The 19,230-nt window shown below is 39.2% G+C and overlaps 1 protein-coding gene across 1 annotated transcript in view; it reads left to right on the top strand.

Annotated features, from left to right (window-relative positions):
* The window catches only part of KCNU1 (potassium calcium-activated channel subfamily U member 1), a 146,033-nt gene that overhangs the window by 34,661 nt on the left and 92,142 nt on the right, over nucleotides 1-19,230 (top strand). Inside the window, exons 11-14 of the mRNA XM_088832661.1 lie at nucleotides 6,427-6,532; nucleotides 7,791-7,873; nucleotides 8,961-9,030; nucleotides 12,425-12,577. Coding sequence (XP_088688787.1) covers nucleotides 6,427-6,532; nucleotides 7,791-7,873; nucleotides 8,961-9,030; nucleotides 12,425-12,577 — 412 coding nt within the window. The remainder of the gene's footprint in view (nucleotides 1-6,426; nucleotides 6,533-7,790; nucleotides 7,874-8,960; nucleotides 9,031-12,424; nucleotides 12,578-19,230) is intronic.

The following is a 19,230-nucleotide window of genomic DNA, read 5'->3' as shown; positions in this document are numbered from 1 at the left end:
TCCAGACTTTTGTCAATTACATTTATATTCTGAAGACTCCCCTTCATAGCTCAGTTGGTAAAGAATCCACCTGCAATGCAGGAGACCCTGGTTCAATTCCTGGATCAGGAAGATCCACTGGAGAAGGGATAGGTTACCCACCCCTGTATTCTTGGGCTTCCCTTGTGGCTCAACTGGTAAAGAATCTGCCTGCAATGTGGGAGACCTGGGTTCAATCCCTGGGTTGGGAAGATCCCTTGGAGAAGGGAAAGGCTACCCACTCCAGTATTCTCACCTCGAGAATTTCACAGACTGTATAGTTTACAGGGTCGCAAAGAGTTGGACATGACTGAGTGACTTTCACTTCACTTTCTGAAGACTCCAAAGTTGATATCCCCACTGGACATTCTTTGTGTCTTCATAGCCACACAACTAGTAGCTTACTGGATATTTCCACCCCAGTGTTTCAAAGACCCCTCAGACTCAGCATTTTCTCAAAAGGAAATTTATGATCTCAAGTCCAGTTTTTCCATCTCACAAGGCAAATTAAAAATAAAACAAGAAAGAAAGCAAACAGCATTTCTTATCTCAGCGAGTGGCATCTCATCAATGCCAATCCTTAAAACAAAACGCTAAGCGTAGTCGTGGACATTCCTTTCTTCCTCAGACCCTGTATACGTGTCCTAATTCTGTTCCTATCAGTTCATCTGCCCTGAAGGTGAAAGGGCTAGTTGCTCAGCCATGACTCTTCAACCCCATGGACTATATAGAGCCCACCAGATCTGTTCTTTTTGCTCAGAATCTCTCCTACAGGATGTGAATGATTTATTTTCATCCCCCAGCACTCAGAGCCCTTCTCCGGCCAAACTGAGTTGGCCTGTTGGAATCCTCCTGTCTCATCGCTCCATCTGTTTGCTTTAAAGTCATTATCACAGTCTGTGATTCTGGCGGCCCGTCCTCTGATGCCGCAGTTCACATTGCCTTTCCGTACTTTGCTGTCCATTCATGCTGCTTCTCTCAGTGAATCTGGGCTGGCCTCTGGCTTAACTTGATAAAGAGAATGTAGCAGAGGGAAAGCGGTGGTAGGTTTTATACTTCCCAGCTGTTTATACACATTCTCTTCCTCCCATCAAGAAGGGAGTCTTCTATTCTCCTTTCTCTTGATCTGAGCTGGCCTTTTGACTCATTTTAACCTGTGAAATATATGTAAATGACCAAGCCAGTTACAGAACCAACCCATAAGAAGCCTGGGAACTTCTACACTCAGGATTTTGGCGCTCTGGAACACTATGTAAGAAGTTCAGCTCCTCTGAGGGGAATGATGCCTATCCAGCTGCCAGCTCCTCTGGACGTCCAGCTGAGGGAATGGGCATGTGTGTGTGTGTTTATTAGTTGCTCAGTCATGTCCAACTCTTTGTGACCCCATGGGAATTCTCTGGGCAAGAATCCTGGGGTGGGTTGCCATTCCCTTCTCCAGCGGATCTTCCTGACCCAGGATCAAACCCAGGTCTTCTGCATTACAGGCAGATTCTCTATCATCTGAGCCACAAATTTCAGCCCTAATGGACATGGAAGTGATACTTTTTCAGAGATTCTTCCCACTAGGAATATCGGCTAAACACAGTCATGTACGTGACTCCAATGAAACCACGTGGAGCAGAAGACTCACCCAGCTGAGCTCAAACACAAATATTGATTTGTTATTCTTTGTATTGAATGCATACATCCTATGCACTTTGCATATGTGCAGTTTTTCACAATTAAATGAAAAAGTAAAAACTTCCTAGAACCAAAAAACGATATCAGCTGTCAGACTGGAAAAGTACAGTAATGCTGATCAGAATAAATGAAGACGCACAGGCACATTATCATCACATGTAAAATCATGTACACACAGGCACATTGTCATTACATGGAGGAGACACCTAATTCAACAATCATTGGAGGGTGGAGCAGACCCATGCAGGAATCCAGAAGATAGTACTGCTCCAGAAGGCAACGTACGAACGTACACATCAACAGCAAAATGTTGTTCAGTGGTTAAGTCGTGTTCGACTCTGCATCCCCGTGAGCTGCCGCACAGCAGGCTTCCTGTTCTTTACTGTCTCCCTGAGTTTGCTCAGACTCATGTCCATTGCATTGGTGATGCCATCTAACCATCTCATCCTCTGCCGCCCCCTTCTCCTTTCACCTTCAATCTTCCCCAGCATCAAGGCCTTTTCCAGTGAGTCAGCTCTTTGCACCAGGTGACCAATGTATTGGAACTTCAATGCTTACTACCAAATATCTAACCCCTTATAATTTTTTCCAGCCTTACTGCTCACAGATAACTACGCTCTTTCAGATTTAATGTTTCTTTTAAGTTTAAATTTATGTTTTATCACTCTTTGGACTTCTCACTTGTACACAGTATTTACTTATCACCTGATATTTTTCAGATGAACATTAGTCTGCACCACTTCATCTCCTTCACTTGTTCCAACAGAGTTATCTTCTGATTTGTAATTACAGCAGCAATGAGTATTTATATCATTATGGGTAATAAATGTTGGTTTTATGATAATTGTGCTGCTGCTGCTAAGTTGCTTCAGTCATGTCCAACTCTTGTGCGACCCCATAGACGGCAGCCCACCAGGCTCCCCCGTCCCTGGGATTCTCCAGGCAAGAACATGATAACTGTACATTTCCTCAAATTTGTTTTTTTTCAGTATGTAATGGTCACCTCATTTTCATATGTGTATCATTAAATATTTTCCAATATCAACATCACATGCATAGCAATAAATATTTTCTAATTTCTTCAACATTAAATAATATCATAAGAGTAAAAGTTAAGTGAAAAATACCCAAGAGTTGCACATGAGTCACTGGAGCGTAGATAATAATTAAGTACCATGTTTAAAACTCTTTATCCTAAATTATAACTCAGAAAATTACACAGAATTACAGAGTACATTAAAATGAATTATTATGAAGCGAACATCCATGTAACCATCGCCAAAATCAAGATATATTCTATTGCCAGCTTTCCAGCAAAACCCTCCCCAACTGTGGCCCCATCTTTAGCTCCTAGAGATAATTATGATTTTGACTTGATACCTTACATTTATTAATTCCTATCTCCTGACATTTTTTGTGTTTTTAAACTCACATAAATGGGATACAGATTGATTTACCTCAATACTGCGTTTGTGAGATCCATCCTTGTTGCGGCTGGGTATAGCAGTACCTATTCATTTTCATTGCTGTGCGGTAAAGCATTCCATTATATGAATACACCACAATTTTTCTTAATCCGTTCTACTGTTGGTTGACATTTCTCCTCAGTTTCGGCTATTATGAAGAATGTTGCTTTGAAAGTTCTTGTATATGTGCCCTGGTCCCCAGGAGTAAAATTGCAGGGTACTAAATCTTCCTGTAATAGAACTGTCAGTCGTCCAGAATGTTTTTTCTGTTGTGTCTGCACTTCCACCAGCAGCCCTGAGAGTGTCTGTTGCCCTGTAGCCTTACTACCAGTTAAAATGTAACTTCCCACCCTACCTGACACTTTTACGTTTGAGTCTTTTACGTTTGAGCCATTCATTCTTCAGAATAGCATTTTATAAGGCTGTGTCTCATAATGTGGTTTTTCCATCTCATTTTTCTGGTTAGCAATGAGGTCAAGAATGTATTCAAATGTATAAGCCATTTGGATTCCTTCTTATGAAATGACTGTTATCTTGCCCTTTTTAAAAAATAAATTGGAGTGTAGTTGATTGTATTAGTTTCTGGTGGACAGCAAGGTGATTCAGTTATGCATATATATACATATTCTTCTTCATACTGGTTTCCGTTATGCTTTTTTCCCCCATTTTTATCCTGAATTAAATACAGGTCTGCCAGTAACAAACTATTTTATTTAAATGTAAAGACATCTTGATTTTGTTCTCATTCTTGAAAGATGATTTTATGAATATAGGGTTCGAAGCCGCTACCTTTTGTCCTGAAGAACCATGAAGTATTCTTGTGTTGATTTCCTCGTTTTGTTATTGCTATTAAGAAGTCTGTTCAATGATCTTTAATGAATTATTTCCCTAAAAGATCGTAGTGAAAGTGAAAGTCGCTCAGTTGTGACCGACTCTTTGCAACCCCATGGACAGGCTTCTCTGTCTGTGGAATTCTCCAGGCAAGAATACTGGAGCAGGTACCTTTCCTTCTCCAGGGGATCTTCCCAACCCAGGGATCAAAGCCAGGTCTCCCACATCTCAGGCGCATTCTTTATGATCTGAGCTACCAGGGAAGCCCAAGAATATTGGAGTGGGAAGCCTATCCCTTCTCCAGGGGGTCTTCCTGACCCAGGGATCAAACCGGGGTATCCTGCATTGCAAGTAGATTCAAAAAAGATTTTTTAAATATTTATTTTCATTTATTTATTTGGCTGTACCAGTTCTTAGTTGCAGCATTAGGGGTCTTTTTTGTTGCAGCATGTGAGCTCTTAGTTGCGGCATATAGGATCTAGTTCCCTGACCAGGGATCAAACCCAGGCCTCCTGCATCAGGAGCTGAGTTTTAGCCATTGGACCACCAGGGAAGTCCCTTTAAATAAGATAATTAACTGCATTTCCTATAAAGAATTTTTGATTTTTTTTTTTTGTTTTAAATTCCTAATTCTACTGGAATTTGGTTTTTGTGTGACATGACACATGAATAAAATTTCATCTTTTTCCATAGACACCGATTTTATCAATGCTAGTCTTTGAATAAATCCTTTTTCCCTCACTGATCTGACATGCTGCCAGTATGAATAAATCTCTTCTGTTGTTTTTTTTTTTAATCAGTTTATCTGTCACTGCATTAATACTATACTTTTTTAATTACTAAGGTTCATAATTAATCCATATATATTTTAGGGCAAGTTTTTCCTCATTGCTTATCTTTATTCAGTAATTGACAAGCTCTTCTTGGCTTGTCATATAATTTATCTTCCATATAATTTTTATAATCATTTTATCATGAACTATGAAAAACTGTGGAAATTGATGAGAATCTCATTGAACTTTTAATTCAAAATTTACTTCTTTGTGTTACAATTTCTAACTCTGACTGCTATTTCTAACTCTAAGATAATTTATGGTTACCTATTTATGTAGTTCTCAATTAGTGTTTCTTAGTAATATTGCAAAATTTCCTAGCTTGCTGATGTTTATTATATATTATATAATTTTACATATTTATATTGTAATAAATGTATATGACATTTTATAGGTAATTGATATTTTCTGATACTATTGGAAACAGTGTCTTATTAATTGTATTTTCTAGTTGTTTGCTTTTGGTATAAAAAAGCAAATTGACTTTTATATATTAATCTTCCATTCATCCATATTGTTAAATTAGAACATGTTATCACTTAAATCTGAAATCTAAAAAAAAGTCACCCTTACATAAACAAAGTGGAGAGATGGTTTGCCCAGGGTTGGGAATTGGGGGAGATAGGGAGAGATTTGGTAAAAGGGTACAGACTTTCAGTTTTAAGATAAATAAAGTCTTAGGATCTAACATAAAACATGGTGACCATAGTTGACAACACTACTGTACAATCGAAATTTGCTTAGAGAGTAGAATTTAAATGTCGTCACCCCCACAAAAGGTAAATGTGTGAGGTGTGATGGATGTGTTAATTAACTCAATGGGAGGAGTCTTTCACAGTATATACATCTATCAAATCATGTCATACACTAAAGTGAAAAAGTGAAAGTTGCTCAGTTGTATCTGACTCTTTGCGACCCCACGTACTATACAGTCCATGGAATTCTCCAGGCCAAAATAGTGGAGTGGGTACCCTTTCCCATCTTCAGGAGATCTTCCCAACTCAGGGCTCGAACTCAAGTCTCCCACATTGCAGGCAGATTCATTAAATATTTTACAATTTTAATTGTCAATTTTGCCTCAATAGAATTGGAAAATGTTCTAAAGTTGTTTGCAGAATTTATAAATATCAAATTTGATTATCATTTTCCCCTTTGATCTGTAAATAATTGAGAGAGATGCATTGAGATGTTTTATTACAGTGGCAGATTCATCTATTTGTCTCTCCACTTTTGTTAAAATGTTTATATATTTAGAAACTATTTTATTTAATTGTTTTAAAATGCTATGTCTTTTTGAATAATCGAAATATTCTCATTCGATCCTGAACTTCCTTGTTCTCAGTAATTCTTTTTTTTTTTTTTTGTATTAATCCAATTTGCATCTTTTCACGTCACTATGATTGATGTACCTGAGCTCCAGACCCATCCCTAGAATTAGGCTAATGGTGTCAACATCACCTGAGCATGGGGATTAGTAATGGAGGATGTATATTTTCCAAGAGTATTAGGGTTTTTATTAAATGCACTAAATAATATAACAATCTCTAAACCAAAGCCACTCTTTTTTTTCCATCTTTGGCATGGCATCCTTTGTCCAGGACCCTTCCTTCGTTGGAATTGGAAACCATATTTAAGCGCCACACGGCCTATACAACCTTCATTTCTGGGTCTGCACTGAAGTGGGAGGATCTGAGGCGAGTTGCGGTAAGATCTAGTTCTTTTCCCCCTTGTCGTTTCCCTAAGCTGCAGCAATTAAGATGATAGTGTGTTGCCCTTCCCAAAGGTATTACTTCAGACTCTTAACTGAGGGAAATATGACTTCTTCAACTTAAAAAACTGATCGTAGAGGAAATGTTAGCAATTGACCTTCAAATCCTTCTTGACAAATACCAAGTCAACCTCACTGTTTACATACACTTATATTTTAATTTTTTATTTTACTGAAATCTCTATCTACAACAGTTTTATTTTATCATTCTAATAGATCTGGAAAAGTTGTGGATAGCAGAAGTGTGTTAGGTCTTTCTATCCAAGTAGGATTCTTACCAGATGACAGATTTCTAGGAGTCTGTCAGCTTTCACCAACTTCTAAACACACTGATATGTCCTCTGACAGAAAGGACATGAATGAAGATAGCAGAGATCCCATTTAGGCTGAGACTAAGACAGATACAAACCCTCCAGACATCTGTCATTTCAGATCAAGGCCAGCATCCTTTCATGTTTTAGGTTTCACAGAATCATATATACAAAAAGCTTCAGTTTTTAAAGCAGAGATTTACAGAGTCAACACAAAGAAGTGCAGCAAAAACTGACCCAGGCAAAATAATCTTTCTCCTTCCTGCAACTTGGGATAAGAACCTCTTCAGTAATTTTTTTTTTTTTTTTTTTGCTAAACTGAAAGGCAATTGCTTACAAGGTCTTATTGCTCATGCAATTGCTTAAAAGGTCTTATTGCTCATCACTGCTCATAAGTTGATGTTTTCGGATGATAGGAAACATATCACTTGCACTATTCCCATTTTAAAGCAATCTACATCTGTGTCAGGGACCCTGATCCATCTAAGGTGCCTCTCTCAGGTATATCCTTGTCACCAGTCCTCGAGTGTACTCTTTCTTATTGGAATTCTATGACAAAACCGTGGGCTGTCCAGGTGGCTCAGTGATAAAGAATCTACCTGCTATGTAGGAGATATGCGATACGCAGGTTCAGTTCCTGGTTCGGGAAGATCCCTGGAGTAGGGATCTTCTACTCCAGGGCCACCGACTCCACTATTCTGGCCTGGGAAGTTCCATGGACAGAGGAGCCTTGAGGGCTACCATCCATGGGGTTGCAAAGAGTCAAGACATGACTGGGTGAGCATGCACCAGGTGACAGAACCCTAAGAAAACCCCAAATGGGAACAGGCAAGCATTGCCCATGCAATTAACAAGGTGACTGCTGTTTCATCTTGAAGAATAGGTGGACTCTGCAGAAGCGTGCCTGATCATAGCCAACCCTCTGTGCAGTGATTCACACGCTGAAGACTCTTCAAACATTATGAGGTAAGAAGCTGGTGCTGTGTCTCCTATGGTCAGATTCTGGTCTTCATTTTCTCTCCTTTAAAATAAAGCCCAGGACATAGGACTAAACAGGTGTCATCATACATAGCACAGAGGATTCATCATATTCCAGGTCTCTGCCTTATTTTTTGCCACCAGAGACAGCAGATGTATGATAAAAGGAAGCCAAACTAGAGTTTCCTGTATGTTAATGTGCTTTCCCACTTACTTTCCTGGAGTTCTATATGAATAACAGCTGTGTAAATTTACAAAGCAAACATACAGATAACTGATAAACTGTTCAGATAGCGCCTTTCTCACTAACGTCACCTCAAAAATAAAGATAGAAAGATAGCATGTGTGATTTGTGAACCTTATTCAGAGACTTTATTTACCAGGGTTTTTTCTAGGAGTCTTAGTGAAAGGTTGTGTGTGGTTCCGTATGGTGCACTTTTGACTTTTGGCCGTATTTTCAAGATGGCTATGGATAGTGTTACCATCCTGAATTGAACTATTGATGAGCAGGAGCTTAATTTGTGGTAACAGATTTAAATGATCATTGTGATGGCAATGCCTTTGTACCTAACCCAGATAACCTGTTGGCCCTCAGAGCAAAATAAATGTATATAGCTGCAGGTGATTCTACAAAAAGCAAGGAACAGCTGAGAAACTTGCGCTATGCAGTAAATATGGGAAGAATCTTAGTTTCTTATTTTGTAAAAGTTGTTTTGAGAAAGTTGTGTTAGACAGTCTATGAGCTACTTCAATGATAGACAGCAATTCGGTCCCTTTTTTTTTTTTAATTGATGTGTTTGAGTTTGAAAGCTACAATGTATGAAAATTCCTCCTCAAGAATTGGTCCCAGATGACCACAGTCTCTTAATACCAAGAACTGACCTTACCATAGATAAAATTTGATAAGTCACTAAAATCAGTATTCTTCCACATGTGTGCTATTAAAGATCATAACAAAGATCTTTGTAATACGTGCTTTTCTTGTACTTATACACACATCAGTTTAACTTTGAATTATATTACAAAGATGTTAGACATGGCACATCACTAATGAGAATATTTGTTGTTTATGTAGGGTACTGTCTATCAAGAACTATTACCCTAACACCAGAATCATCATACAGATACTCCAGTCCCATAACAAGGTATTGCAACATTATAGCCTGTTCAGTCTCCTCCTATTTTGGTCTACAGACGTAGATGAACCTTAGCTCCTCCAAGTAATATATGAACTTACTACTTTCTAGTGGGTCTACGCACAAAAGGTTTTTGCCAGTTGTTGGTGAAATTGGGAGTCTAATTAATATTATTAATCACATAAGAATGTCAATTTGGCAACAGTTACGTTTATATACTTTAAAAGCTGCCTGATGGTCTAGAATCCGGTCATCCTGAATTTAGATGCTGACTCAGATCCTTCCGTTTGGGTCACTGACAGGTCTTGACACAGCCTTAAATACTGAGAGCCACTAAAATAAGTAAGCAAGTTGGACAATGACAAAGGTTAGAGAGACAACAAAGGGCTAGGGCAGGGTTGAACAATGAGATTCATCTACTGCACAAGTCCACTCATTCAAGACTAGGAGAGGCAGACGCGAGAGACGCCCGGCTCTGGCGCAACCGACCACGTGCAGAATCGTGGCTGAGATGAGCTACCCCGCACCCAGGGTTAGGGCGGTGGCCAAGAGGAGCTGTGCCACGTCCAGGAGGCGGTGGCTGCTTGGGCACCGGAGGGCCAAGAGGAGCTGATCCACATTCAGAGCAGGAGGGGCAGCGTTGAGGAGATACCCCTCGTCCAAGGTAAGGTACAGCGGCTGCATCTTGCTGGAGCAGCTGGGAAGAGATACTCCACGACCAAGTGGAATATAAGAATCCAGTGTTCTGGGGAGGAAGAAACAAGATGGCGGAGGGATAAGACGGCAAGACCACTTTCTCCCCCACAAATTCATCAAAAGAACGTTTGAACGCGGAGTAAAGTCCACAAAACAACTTCTGAATACTGGCAGAGGACATCAGGCTCCCAGAAAAGCAGCCCATTGTCTTCTAAAGGAGAGAGAAGAAATCCAGCTCCACCCACCAGAACACTGACACATGCTTCCCTAACCAGGGAACCCGGACAAGTCACCCGTCCAACCGCACACACAGCGAAGAAACTACATAATAAAGAGAACTCCACAAACTGCAAGAAGAGGGAAAGGCTACCCCAAGCAAAGCAATATAAGCAAGATGAAGAGGCAGAGAAATACCCAGCAAGTAAAGGAACAAGATAATTGCCCACCAACACAAACAAAAGCAGAAGATATAGGGAATTTACCTGATAAAGAATTTCAAATTTTGATGGTGAAAATGATTCAAAATCTTGAAAGCAAAATGGAGTTACAGATAAATAACCTGGAGAAAAGGATTGAGAAGATGGAAGAAAGATTTAATAAGGACTTAGAAGAAATAAAAAAGAGTCAATATACAATGAATAATGCAATAGATGAGATCAGAAACACTCTGGAGGGAACAAACAGTAGAATAACAGAGGCAGAAGACAGGATAAGCGAACTAGAAGATAGAATTGTAGAAATAAATGAAACAGAGAGGAAAAAAGAAAAACGAATTAAAAGAAATGAGGACAATATTAGAGACCTCTGGGACAATGTTAAACGCTCCAACATTCGAATCATAGGAGTCCCAGAAGAAGAAGACAAAAAGAAAGACCATGAGAGAATACTTGAGGAGATAATAGTTGAAAACTTCCCTAAAATAAGGAAAGAAATAATCACCCAAGTCCAAGAAACCCAGAGAGTCCCCAACAGGATAAACCCAAGGCGAAATACTCCAAGACACATATTAATCAAATTAACAAAGATCAAACACAAAGAACAAATATTAAAAGCAGCAAGGGAAAAGCAGCAAATAACACATAAGGGGATTCCCATAAGGATAACAGCTGATCTTTCAACAGAAACTCTTCAGGCCAGAAGGGAGTGGCAAGACATACTTAAAGTGATGAAAGAAAATACCCTACAGCCCAGATTACTATACCCAGCAAGGATCTCATTCAAATATGAAGGAGAAATCAAAAGCTTTACAGACAAGCAAAAGCTGAGGGAATTCAGCATCAACAAACCAGCTCTCCAACAAATGCTAAAGGATCTTCTATAGACAGGAAACACAGAAAGAGTGTATAAACTTGAACCCAAAGCAATAAAGAAAATGGCTACGGGATCATACTTATCAATAATTACCTTAAATGTAAATGGGTTGAAATTTTCAAAAAGGCCAGGAAACAATTCTCATAGCCATCAATAGTTCAGTGTTGAGTTCATGAATAGTTTTTAAAGTTTGGGACAAACTGTAGTATTTGCTATTTGAAGTACTATTTGTAATTGGCATATTACGATGTAACATTGGTCTTCATTTCCAACTTAAAACGCCTAAAAATGCCTAACAGGTTTTTAGATTTGTGAATTTTAGTTGAAATGTATTTTATGATGTTACTAAACCTGCAGAAATACTGAAATATTTCAGAGAACTTATTCACTGTACATTTAATTTATTTTATTTATAAAAGTTATGAACTGTAGAAAGTTTTACTTGTTGGGTCAAATGCTTGTTGCTTCAAATGCTTGTTGCATTTGAAGTGCTAGTTACAAGAAAATCAAATACCTTCAATGTATAAATGCTATTAAGTTTTTAAAGGACTCTGGAGTATAAGTAAGTTTGTTTAAAGAAATTTAGTCTGTTCAACTTGAATCAGCTCTGTCAAACATTAATTAAAAGCCTCATTAAAAATTAAAAAAAAAAAGACTAGGAGAGATGGCTATTTTATCTCATACACAGAAACCAACCCAGAGGAAGAAACCGAGGAATGTATTTCAAAGAAAAGAACAAGATTAAACCTCAGGAAAAAAAAAAAAAAACAACTAATAAAAAGGAGAAATAAGGACCCACACAAGACTGAAAATGAGGGGATGGAAAAATAAATTACATGCTGATGGAAAAAAAAATAAATCTGAAGAAGCTGTACCTGTATCAGACAAGATAGACTTTAAAACAAAGACTTTTATCAGATTAAAAGAAGAGCATTACATATGATAGAGGGGTCAATCCAGCAAGAAGATATAACATTTCTAAACATTTATGACACCAACGTAGGAGGACCTAAATTTATGAAGCAAATGTGAAGAAATCTAAGGGAGAATAGACAGCAATACTTTGTTTTGTTGAGGTACAGTTGATGTAAAATGTCATGTTGGTTTCAAGTGTACAATATTCAATATTTCTATATGCTGTGAAATGATGTAGTGATTCAGTGTTTTTATAGATTATACTCCATTTAAAGTTATTTCAGAATAATGGCTATATTTCACTCTGCTGTACAGCGTATCATTGTTGCTTATCTACTTTGTACGTAGCACTTGGTGTTAAGAGAATTCCCTGCCCCTGTCTTGCCATTCCCTCCCTTTACCCACTGATAGCCGCTAGCTTGTTACTAGCTTGTTTTCTGTGTCCATGAGACTGTTTCTCTTACTTTCTACCCTGAAACAGGCCTTTCTGCCAAAGATCCCCAGCTGGAATTGGAACACTGGCGACAACATCATCTGCTTTGCTGAACTAAAGCTTGGATTCATCGCCCAGGGCTGCTTGGTGCCAGGCTTGTGTACCTTCCTGACGTCTCTATTTGTTGAGCAAAACAAGAAGGTAACCTTGTAAACTGATGTTGAATCTCGGCCCTGTCCCCATGTCCTCCTAAATTTAAGATCAGATATAGAAAATAAAAATTGAGGAAAGCAAGAAGGCCCCGAGAAATGAGATTTGGCTTCTACTTAAGCTGAGAAGGGATTGAGAGATCTGGATTGAAGTCCCAGGCACCACACTGACCTTAAAGAAGTTGTTTATCTGATTCTTTCCCAAGAATTATTATTGTTGTTTAGTCACTTTGTCATGTCTCTGTTTTTGCCACCCCATGGACTGTAGCCCACCAGGCTCCTCTGTCCATGGGATTCTCGACAAGAAACCTGGAGTGGGCTGCCATTTCCTTCCCCAGGGGATCTTCCTGACCCAGGGATCGAACTTGTGTCTCCTGAATTGACAGATGTATTCTTTGCTGCTGAGCCACTGGGGAAGCCCTTGCCTAAAAATATTTACTTGCAAAACAGAAACCATAACTCTGCTTCCTCCTTGCACTCCATGATGTTATGAAACTAAATCTATTCATAAATGTAGAAGCACTTTGAGTTACTGAAGATAGAAATGTAAAATAAAACTTATTAGTAGAGATTTCATATATTAACATATAAGTTAAATACAAAGTAATGGACAATAATAGATAATTATTTTCATCAGAGAAATAATTATACAAATAATCATTAAAATTTAATTTTGCAGATTATTTTGGGGCATTCTATGCAGTAATAATAATAGTAGCCACATGTTGAATGTCTACTGTGTGTCATACATTTTAAATACACGATGTTTCAGTCACAGAAAACTAGACAAGCTGATCACATGGATCAGTCTGTCTAACTCAATGAAACTATAAGCCATGCCATGTAGGGCCACCCAAGATGGACAGGTCATGGTGGAGAGTTCTGACAAAATGTGGTTCACTGGGTAAGGGAATGGAAAACCACTTCGTTATTCTTGCCTTGAGAACCCAATGCACACTATGAAAAGGCAAAAAGATTGACACTGAAAGATAAACTTCCCAGGGAGGTTGGTACCCAATATGCTACTGGAGGAGAGTGGAGAAATAAATCCAGAAAAATGAAGAGACAGAGCCAAAGTGAAAACAATGCCCAGTTGTGGATGTGACTGGTGATGGAAGTAAAGTCCAATGCAGTAAAGAGCAATATTGCAAAGGAACCAGGAATGTTAAGTCCATTAATCAAGATAAATTGGAAGTGGTCAAACAGGAGATGGCAAGTGTGAACATCAACATTTTAGGAATCAGTGAACTAAACTGGAATGGGCAAATTTAATTCAGATTACCATAACATGTACTACCATGGAGAAGAATTCCTTAGAAGAAATAGAGTAGACCTCATAGTCAACAAAAGACTCGAAAATGCAGTACTTAGGTGCACTCTCAGAAGCGACAGAATTATCTCTGTTCATTTCCAAAGCAAACCATTCAATATCACAGTAATCCAAATCTATGCCCCAACCACTAGTGCCAAAGAAGCTGAAGTTGAACACTTCTATGAAGACCTACAACACCTTCTAGAACTAAAACCCAAAAAAGACTCCCTGTTCATCATAAGGGACTGAAATACAAAAGTAAGAAGTCAAGAGACACCTGGAGTAATAGGCAAGTTTGGCCTTGGAGTACAAAATGAAGCAGGGCAAAGGCTAACAGAGTTTTGTCAAGATAACACACTGGTCATAGCAAATACCCTCTTCCAACAATACAAGAGAAGACTCTACACATGGACATCTCCAGATAGTCAACACCAAAATCATATTGATAATATTCTTTGCAGCCAAAGATGGAGACGCCTTTTACAGTCAGCAAAAACAAGCCCAGGAGCTGACTGTGGCTCAGATCATGAACTCCTTATTGCAAAATTCAGACATAAATTGAAGAAACTAGGGAAAACCACTCGACCATTTAGGTATGACCTAAATCAAATACCTTATGATTATACAGTGGAAGTGACAGACTCAAGGGATTAGATCTGATAGAGTGCCTGAAGAACTACGGACAGAGGTTCATGACACTGTATAGGAGGCAGTGATCAAGACCATCTCCAAGAAAAACAAATTCAAAAAGGCAAAATGCTTGCCTGAGAAGACCTTACAAATACCTGGGCAAAGAAGAGAAGTGAAAGGCAAAGGAGAAAAGGAAAGATAAACCCATCTGAATACAGAATTCAAAAAAACAGCAAGGAGAGATAAGAAAGCCTCCCTCAGTGATCAGTGGAAAGAAATAGAGAAAAACAATAGAATGGAAAAGACTAGAGATCTCTTTAAAAAAAATTAGAGATACCAAGGGAATATTTCATGCAAATATGGGTGCAATAAGAAAAAGTATGGACCTCATAGAAGCAAAAGATATTAAGAAGAGGTGGCACGAATACATGAAGAACTATACAAAAAACATCTTTATGACCCAGATAACCATGATGGTGTGATCACTCACCTAGAGCCAGACACCCTGGAATGCGAAGTCAAGTGTACCTTAGGCAGCGTCACAATGAACAAAGCTAGTGAAGGTGATGGAATTCCAGCTGAGCTATTTCAAATCCTAAAAGATGATGTTGTAAAAGTGCTGCACTCAATATACCAGCAAATTTGGAAAACTCAGCCATGGTCACAGGGCTGGAAAATGTCAGTTTTCATTCCAATCCCAAAGAAAGGCAATGCCAAAGAATGCTCAAACTACCGCACAATTGCACTCATCTCACATGCTAGCAAAGTAATGCTCAAAATTCTCCAAGCTAGGCTTCAATAGTACGTGAACCAAGAACTTCCAGATGTTCAAGCTGGATTTAGAAAAGGCAGAGGAACCAGAGATCAAATTGCTAACATCCATTGGATCATCAAAAAAGCAAGAGAATTCCAGAAAAACGACTACTTTTGCTTTATTGACTACACCAAAGCCTTTGACTATGTGGATCACAAGAAATTGTGGAAAATTCTGAAAGAGATGGGACTACCAGGCCACCTGATCTGCCTCCTGAGAAATCTGTATGCAGGTCAAAAAGCAACAGTTAGAACTGGACATGGAACTACAGACTTGTTTCAAATTGGGAAAGGAGTATGTCAAGGCTGTATATTGTCCCCCTGCTTATTTATCTTATGTGCAGAGTACATCAAGCAAAATGCCAGGCTGGATGAAGCACAGGTTGGTATCAAGATTGCCGGGAGAAATATCAATAACCTCAGATATGCAGATGACACTACCCTTTTGGCAGAAAGTGAAGAGGAACTAAAGAGCCTTTTGATGAGGTGAAAAAGAAGACTGAAAAAGCTGCCTTAAAACTCTGCATTCAGAAAATGAAGATCTGAATGTATAGGCATAAAGTTGTTTCTATTATTTATATTCTTAATGCTTCTATGAGTAATTCCCATTTTGAGAATTGTTTATTTGCAAGATTTTTCTTGTTGATTATTGTTACCTGATGTTTCCCTTTTTAGAGAAGCTTTTTAAGGCACCTTTGACTCAGTGCCTCTCAATTTTATCTTTATTTTTATCGCATTAATACCTGATATGTATTAGTTGCTTTCTTTTCTTTATGATTATTCTGTTTATTTTGCTAACTTCTTAAACTGGCTGTATACTTGTATACTCATTGCTTTTCCTTTTTATGTAAAGTCTACTACATTTAAGGCCTCAGTGGATAATGTTTTCCATATCCCGTAGGTTTTAAGACTTTGTATTTTTGGTATCTTTCTGTAATGATGTTGTTTTTAAATGCCATGTACTCAGTGAGTGATATAAACACATTGTAAATTTCAGTTTTCTAATAAAAAATTTTGAAAATTAAAAAAAATAAAATAAAATGAAGATCATGGCATCTGGTCCCATCACTTCATGGCGAACAGATGGGAAAACAGTGGAAACAGTGACAGACTTTCTTTTCTTGGGCTCCAAAATGACTGCAGATGGTGACTGTATGGATGTGAGGGTTGGACTATAAAGAAAGCTGAGAGCTGAAGAATTGATGCTTTTGAGCTGTGGTGTTGGAGAAGACTCTTGAGAGCCCCTTGAACTGCAAGGAGATCCAACCAATCAATCCTAAAGGAAAACAATCCTGAATGTTCATTGGAAGGACTGATGATGAAGCTGAAGCCTCAATACTTTGGCCACCTGATGCAAAGAACTAACTCATTGGAAAAGACATGATTCTGGAAAAGATTGAAGGCAAGAGGAGAAGGGGACAACAGAGGATGAGGTGGTTGGATGGCATCACCGACTCAATGGACATCAGTTTGAGCTCTGGGAATTGGTGATGGACAGTGAGGCCTGGTGTGCTACAGTCCAAAGGGTTGCAGAGTTGGATCGGTCTAAGTGATTGAACTGAACTGAACTGAACTGATCTTTCTCTCAGTATTTCAAGGGAGTATCCCAGTTGTGGAAGCTAATAGTTGACTGTCTATTAAGCTAATGAGTGACAGACAGAAAATTGTCTTACTACTGTGCCCTGCACCTCTGGCTGTTGGATATCTACTGCCAGTCTCCTACATCAGGGCTTTTGATACCTTTACTTGACAAATTAAGTGGCTCAATGGACTACCGGGATAAGATATGATAGCACATAGCATGGCCTTCCAAATGCCATCCCCATGAAGTGCTCCAGGAAAGATATTCTTAACGCTCAGCTGTGTCTGGAAAACTCAAAGTTTCTCCAGAGAGTGACCTTTCTCTCCATCCAATTATACATCCACATTCGACTCTTCTTATGATCAATTTTCGTCATGACTTCTCTTTGTACTTTTTCTCCTTTTTTCAAATAAATTAAAAAAAATTGGCATTCCTTTTCTGGTCCCTTTTCCAGTACTGTAAAGAAAAAGCAAAAGAAGTGAAAGATTCAAAAGATAATCTGGCCAGCAAAATGCTCACTGGAAACCACAGAATTCCTTCTGTGAATATAAGGAGCTGAGGCTTCCCAGATGGCACTAGTGGTAAAGAACCCACCTGCCAGTGCAGGAGACGTAAGAGATGCGGGTTTGATCCCCGCATGGGAAGATCCCCTGGAGGAGGGCATGGCACCCCACCCCAGTGTTCTTGCCTGGAGAATCCCATTGACAGAGGAGCCTGGCCGGCTATAGTCCATAAGGATGCAAAGAGTCTGACACGACTGAAGCGACTTAACACATAACACACACATAGACAGAGAAGTAGAACAGGCCATCAGGCAGTCAGAATGAGCCTTGGGGATGCTACAGTGAACAAGTTTTAACCTTCACTTAGTGGTCACTGTGTGTGACCCAGAAAGTGGCTGGTGAGCACATTGTCTTTGCCTGTGAGTTATCAGCTTAGAAAAGCGAGAGTTAACTGCAATATCTGTTGTGGTGACTGTGATTTTACTCTCCGTGTCTGGCGAAAATAGAGTGAGAACTCTATATGAAGACTTTGTCTCCTTCGTGGAAACATAGAAGGTACAGACGTACAACCTGCCCTGTTCTGGCTTTGTTTTCTGTCATTGCTTGTTGTTGGATTTTCTTACTGTTTGTCTAAGTTGGAACCTCCTCAGTGATGCTGGTTACCTGTCAGTATTCATACAGTGGCTTCTGGAAGACAGGAATTAAGGGAGACTTGGGGTCATGATCATTTGTTGATCAGGGGGCTGAAGTCTGAAACCCCCTTTCAGGAATTCTCAACTGGTCAGAGTCAGGGCAAAATTGTCTCATGTTGTCCTCTGCTCTGGTGCTTTAGATTCTGTAATTAATTGAATTAGTTAAAATTAATTCAATTAATTATTAACTTAAATTAATTAAACCTATTAACTTAGATTTAATGGTCAGGATGCCACTGTCTATGGCCCACTTTGCTCAGATGAGGCATATAAACTTTCTCTGACAGTTTCTGCATCGGTAAAATAAGACTTGCTAATCTACTCATAAGCTTCCCAGGTGGCGCTAATGGTGAGGAATCCATCTGCAATGCAGGAAACATAAGAGACGTGGGTTCGATCCCTGTGTTGGGAAGATCACGGAGAGAAGGGAATGGCAACCCACTCCAGTATTTTTGCCTGGAGAATCCCATGGACAGAGGAGCCTGGCAGGCTGCAGTCCATGGGATTGCAAAGACTTGGGCATGGCTGAAGCCACTTGGCACTCAATCTACTTGTGACCTGATTTTTCCCAGGTATTGAGTTAATATTTGTAAAACTTCTGAGCAGTCGGATTAGAAAGCCTTGGGTCAGTGCCACATAGTCTGATTCTACTGATCTATATTGATATGGTGAGAAATTGTAGTTCGAGCAGCATTTCTGGTTGGTTCTAGGCACAGAGCATTGTCTTAAACTTAAATTTGTGTTAGATTTAATCCAACTGATTTACTTGAACTCCCTGAGTCTACTATCCAAATCCCAAATCTATTTTGTCTTCCGGTTTCTTTTTCTGATTAAAAAAAAAAATGACTCAAGAAATCTTCATGTCTATGGTTATTTTTTGGTCCATGTGATCAGTTGTGACTCCATGGACCCCACCAGCCTCCTCTGTCCATGGGATTTTCCAGGCAAGAATACTGGAGTGGGTTGCCCTTTCTTCTTCCAGGAGATATTCCTGACCCAAGGATCAAACCCGCGTCTCATGTCTCCTGCATTGCAGGCAGATTCTGTACCTGCCAAGCCATCAGTTTTACTTTCCTGCAAAAACTGGAACCTTTGGGTTGGCAGCACTAAGCC

The sequence above is a fragment of the Moschus berezovskii genome, chromosome 26, assembly GCF_049115385.1.
Source record: "Moschus berezovskii isolate FMDL1 chromosome 26, NW_MosBer_1.0, whole genome shotgun sequence".
Classification (NCBI taxonomy): domain Eukaryota; kingdom Metazoa; phylum Chordata; class Mammalia; order Artiodactyla; family Moschidae; genus Moschus; species Moschus berezovskii.
This window is presented reverse-complemented; position numbering and strand designations above follow the sequence as displayed.